This window comes from Pygocentrus nattereri, chromosome 9 (assembly GCF_015220715.1).
Source record: "Pygocentrus nattereri isolate fPygNat1 chromosome 9, fPygNat1.pri, whole genome shotgun sequence".
NCBI classification, from domain to species: Eukaryota; Metazoa; Chordata; class Actinopteri; order Characiformes; family Serrasalmidae; genus Pygocentrus; species Pygocentrus nattereri.
Window position 1 is genome coordinate 2,313,416 of NC_051219.1, and position 3,155 is coordinate 2,316,570.

Here is a 3,155-nt window from a genome sequence, read left to right on the forward strand (position 1 = left end):
CACTCCAGAGACGTATGACGCAGCTGTTGCTGAACTTCAGGCTAAAAACATCCCAGACGTCAGAGGAATAAAGGTAAACTCTGTCTTTAATACCCTTAAGTCCTACCATGTATCACAGCCTGGTCTACCACCTTGTTTAGGTCATGACCTCTTTGAGGGAGTTGTCATATGATCTAGCACTGTACCTGAAGAACATTATAAAAAAGAAAAAATGGTTCACATACACACTCTTAAACAGGCGCATCAAGCAGTTTAAGTATAAAGGATCTGAAGCCCTCACAAAGCCATGTGCTGTCCACCCTGATGGATCTAGATTATCAGGGCAAGCCATCCAAAACTGGAACCTTCTGAGATTGTTACCTGTTTTAATTGGTGACAAAGTCCAAAATCATGAAGATGAAGTATGGCAGTTAGCTCTTCAACTTAAAGACATTGTGGAGCTTATTTGTGCTCAGAAAATTTCCTTGTCCCAGACAGCATATCTTGACATTTTGATCCAAGAATATTTGGAGTCGAGGAAGATGTTATTTCCTGAAATTCCACTTAAACCCAAGCACCACTTTTTGCCCCATTATGCAGCACTGTTGTTGAAATTCGGTCCATTGATAAGATTGTGGACGCTTAGATTTGAAAGTAAGCATAGCTATTTTAAAAGGTGTGCCAGACACTTAAAAAACTTCAAAAACATTTGTCAAACCTTGTCAGAGCGTCATCAGATGTATCAGGCGTATCTTTTAGGTGGGCAGGAATGCAGTAAAGTACTGCATGTGAAGGACAGCTGTGCGTTTTATCCCAACCTCTACAGTGACACTATTAAACATGCAGTCAGGGAGTTTCCTTTTACAGAAAGTAACACTACAGTTGCCACTGACATTCAGTACAAGGGCACTGTATATAAAAAAGGACAGTTTCTCGTGTGCAGAAATGAGGAGTACATGGAGTTTGGTGAACTTCTACTCATCTTGATTCAAAATAATGCATCTGTGTATGTTTTGATAGATACCCACAAAGGCATTTTCCTCTCAGAATACCATTTGTGTTCTGTGACAAAGGACAGTCTTGGGTTACAGTGTATTAACATTGATAACCTACCAGATTTCTATCCTTTGGTATCCTACATCCTTGATGGAAACCAAGTCATTCCACTGAAGCATAGTATTGTGGAAAAATAAAGTCTAATGGCTAATGCTTCTCACACTAAATATTATACACTAACATTACAAGTGTGATGAGGTGCATGTTACTGCTCAAAGCATTACATATAGCTTCTGAGTGACTCAGAGCCAACCTTCTTACATGATGCCATCATGGAAGTCCTACCAGAACTTCCAGCAGTAACCAAAAACATCTTAGAAGAGCACATGCAGTCCATTGGAGTCGAGACACATGATGATTTACGCTTCGTAGAGGAGGCTGATTTGATGACCGTATTGAGACCTGTTCAAGCCAGAAAACTTCTTTCTGTTTGGAAACAAAAATATAAGAATGCCACACAATTAGGTGGTGCCAAGTGTGAAATAAAATGTAAAAACTTTTCACTAACATTTTTCATTGTTGTACCCACATTCTTAGCGTTACAACTTTTCTACTAACATTTTACTGTTATTTGGCTTGCTGTTCTTAGCTAATTTGAACTAAATAAATTTAAATGCTAAAAAAATGTATGTAAATAATAAATCCTAAATTTAAATGTGTAAATCTAATTGTGAAAGTTAAATGTTGAAGGTCACATTTAGGTATTTTGGAAAGGAATGCAGCCTTTGCTGTTGGTGCTGGGCTCATGGTATGACTTCATCATCCTGAGACAATGTCTAGTAGAGAAGCTTTAGTTGCATCGGAGGGCTAGCAGTTGCTATTGTCTCAGGATGATGACATCATATTTAAATATATTTTTTAACATTTGAATGTAACATTTAATAAAAGTTAGCTACCTTGTAAGAACAGTGAGCTAAATAACAATAAAATTTTAGAAATTTTTTACACTCGGTTTATGATCTAAATAATAAAAAATGTGTTAGTGAAATGTTTTCACATTTTATTTTACATTTGGCGCCCCATGCACAATGTTCTAAACAGGCATAGACATCTTGTCATATTGTACATTGTAAATCTTTTTTTTTTCCTTTGTCATTTAAAGACCAGACTCCTGAAAACAGCTCACTTTCGTCTGAAGCCTCACCTGACCAATCGCTGCCATTGATATTTTCTTTGATAATATCTTTGAAATTCCATGGACTAAATTTCCAGAGGAACTGATGCAACCTTTGGAGAGGGGGAAAAGGCCAGGCCCAAAACTCAGGAGACAGATGGTCCGGTTTGTTGTGACTGAGATGATGGAAAAATGCCCTCAGGTAGGTAAAAAGCAAAAAAAATGGTGTCAAAATACCCCAAATCTTTACAAGATATCATAGAAGGAGACATTGTAGGCACAGGCTACCATTCCCTTGTCAAACATTTGCAAAACAGAATTGAAAATGTGAGACGCACTTCAACACCCAAAATAAGAAAAAGAAAACATGAGTAACTCAGACGACACAGATGAGATCCCATTAGAAGAGAGAGCAGCAATGCAGGACACTTACGGATGCATTAAATGGAATGTACAATTCCTGCCTCGTGAAGAAACTCAAGAAAGCCAGCAGCAAAAGATGGAAAAACTCAAGGAGATGTTTCAACAGTCTGATGCCAATCCAGAGGAGGTGAAGGGTCTTATGAGTCCACCTTTTACACACAGCGCCAACATGTCAACCAGGGTAAAAGTATCAAGTGCCTCAGAGAGGACTGGCCATTTTTGTTTGATGAAATTGGCATGTCAGTCCACTTCAAGGAACTCACTGGGATCAACCTCAAAGAGACATTTATACGCAATTTGGATTTAAAGGGGAAAAGGCTCCTCAACTACCTGACCACTGTTTGTGTCAAGAAGAATAAGAAGTTCCTTCAGACCTACGCAAGACTTCAGAGGATGCGGGGACAGCAGAGTGGCTGCTCAGAGGATGTGAAAGAGATGGTCCTGCTTCTCTTCAGCTACTTTGATGAGAAGGAAGAGTCCATATTCTTCTATGTAGATGAAACAAGTCTGGCAGAAGATGTGCAACTGGAGCAGGTGTCTCTAACGCCAGCCATCATTGTCTGTGGTAAGTCTGCTTCATATC

The 3,155-nt window shown here is 39.0% G+C and overlaps 1 protein-coding gene across 1 annotated transcript in view; it reads left to right on the plus strand.

The window, feature by feature from the left end:
• The first annotated feature begins 2,524 nt into the window (after positions 1 to 2,524).
• Positions 2,525 to 3,155, plus strand: part of LOC108415995 — a 1,493-nt gene continuing 862 nt past the window's right edge. Inside the window, exon 1 of the mRNA XM_017689053.2 lies at positions 2,525 to 3,137. Within this exon, the coding sequence (XP_017544542.2) occupies positions 2,810 to 3,137 (328 nt within the window). The 5' untranslated portion in view covers positions 2,525 to 2,809. The remainder of the gene's footprint in view (positions 3,138 to 3,155) is intronic.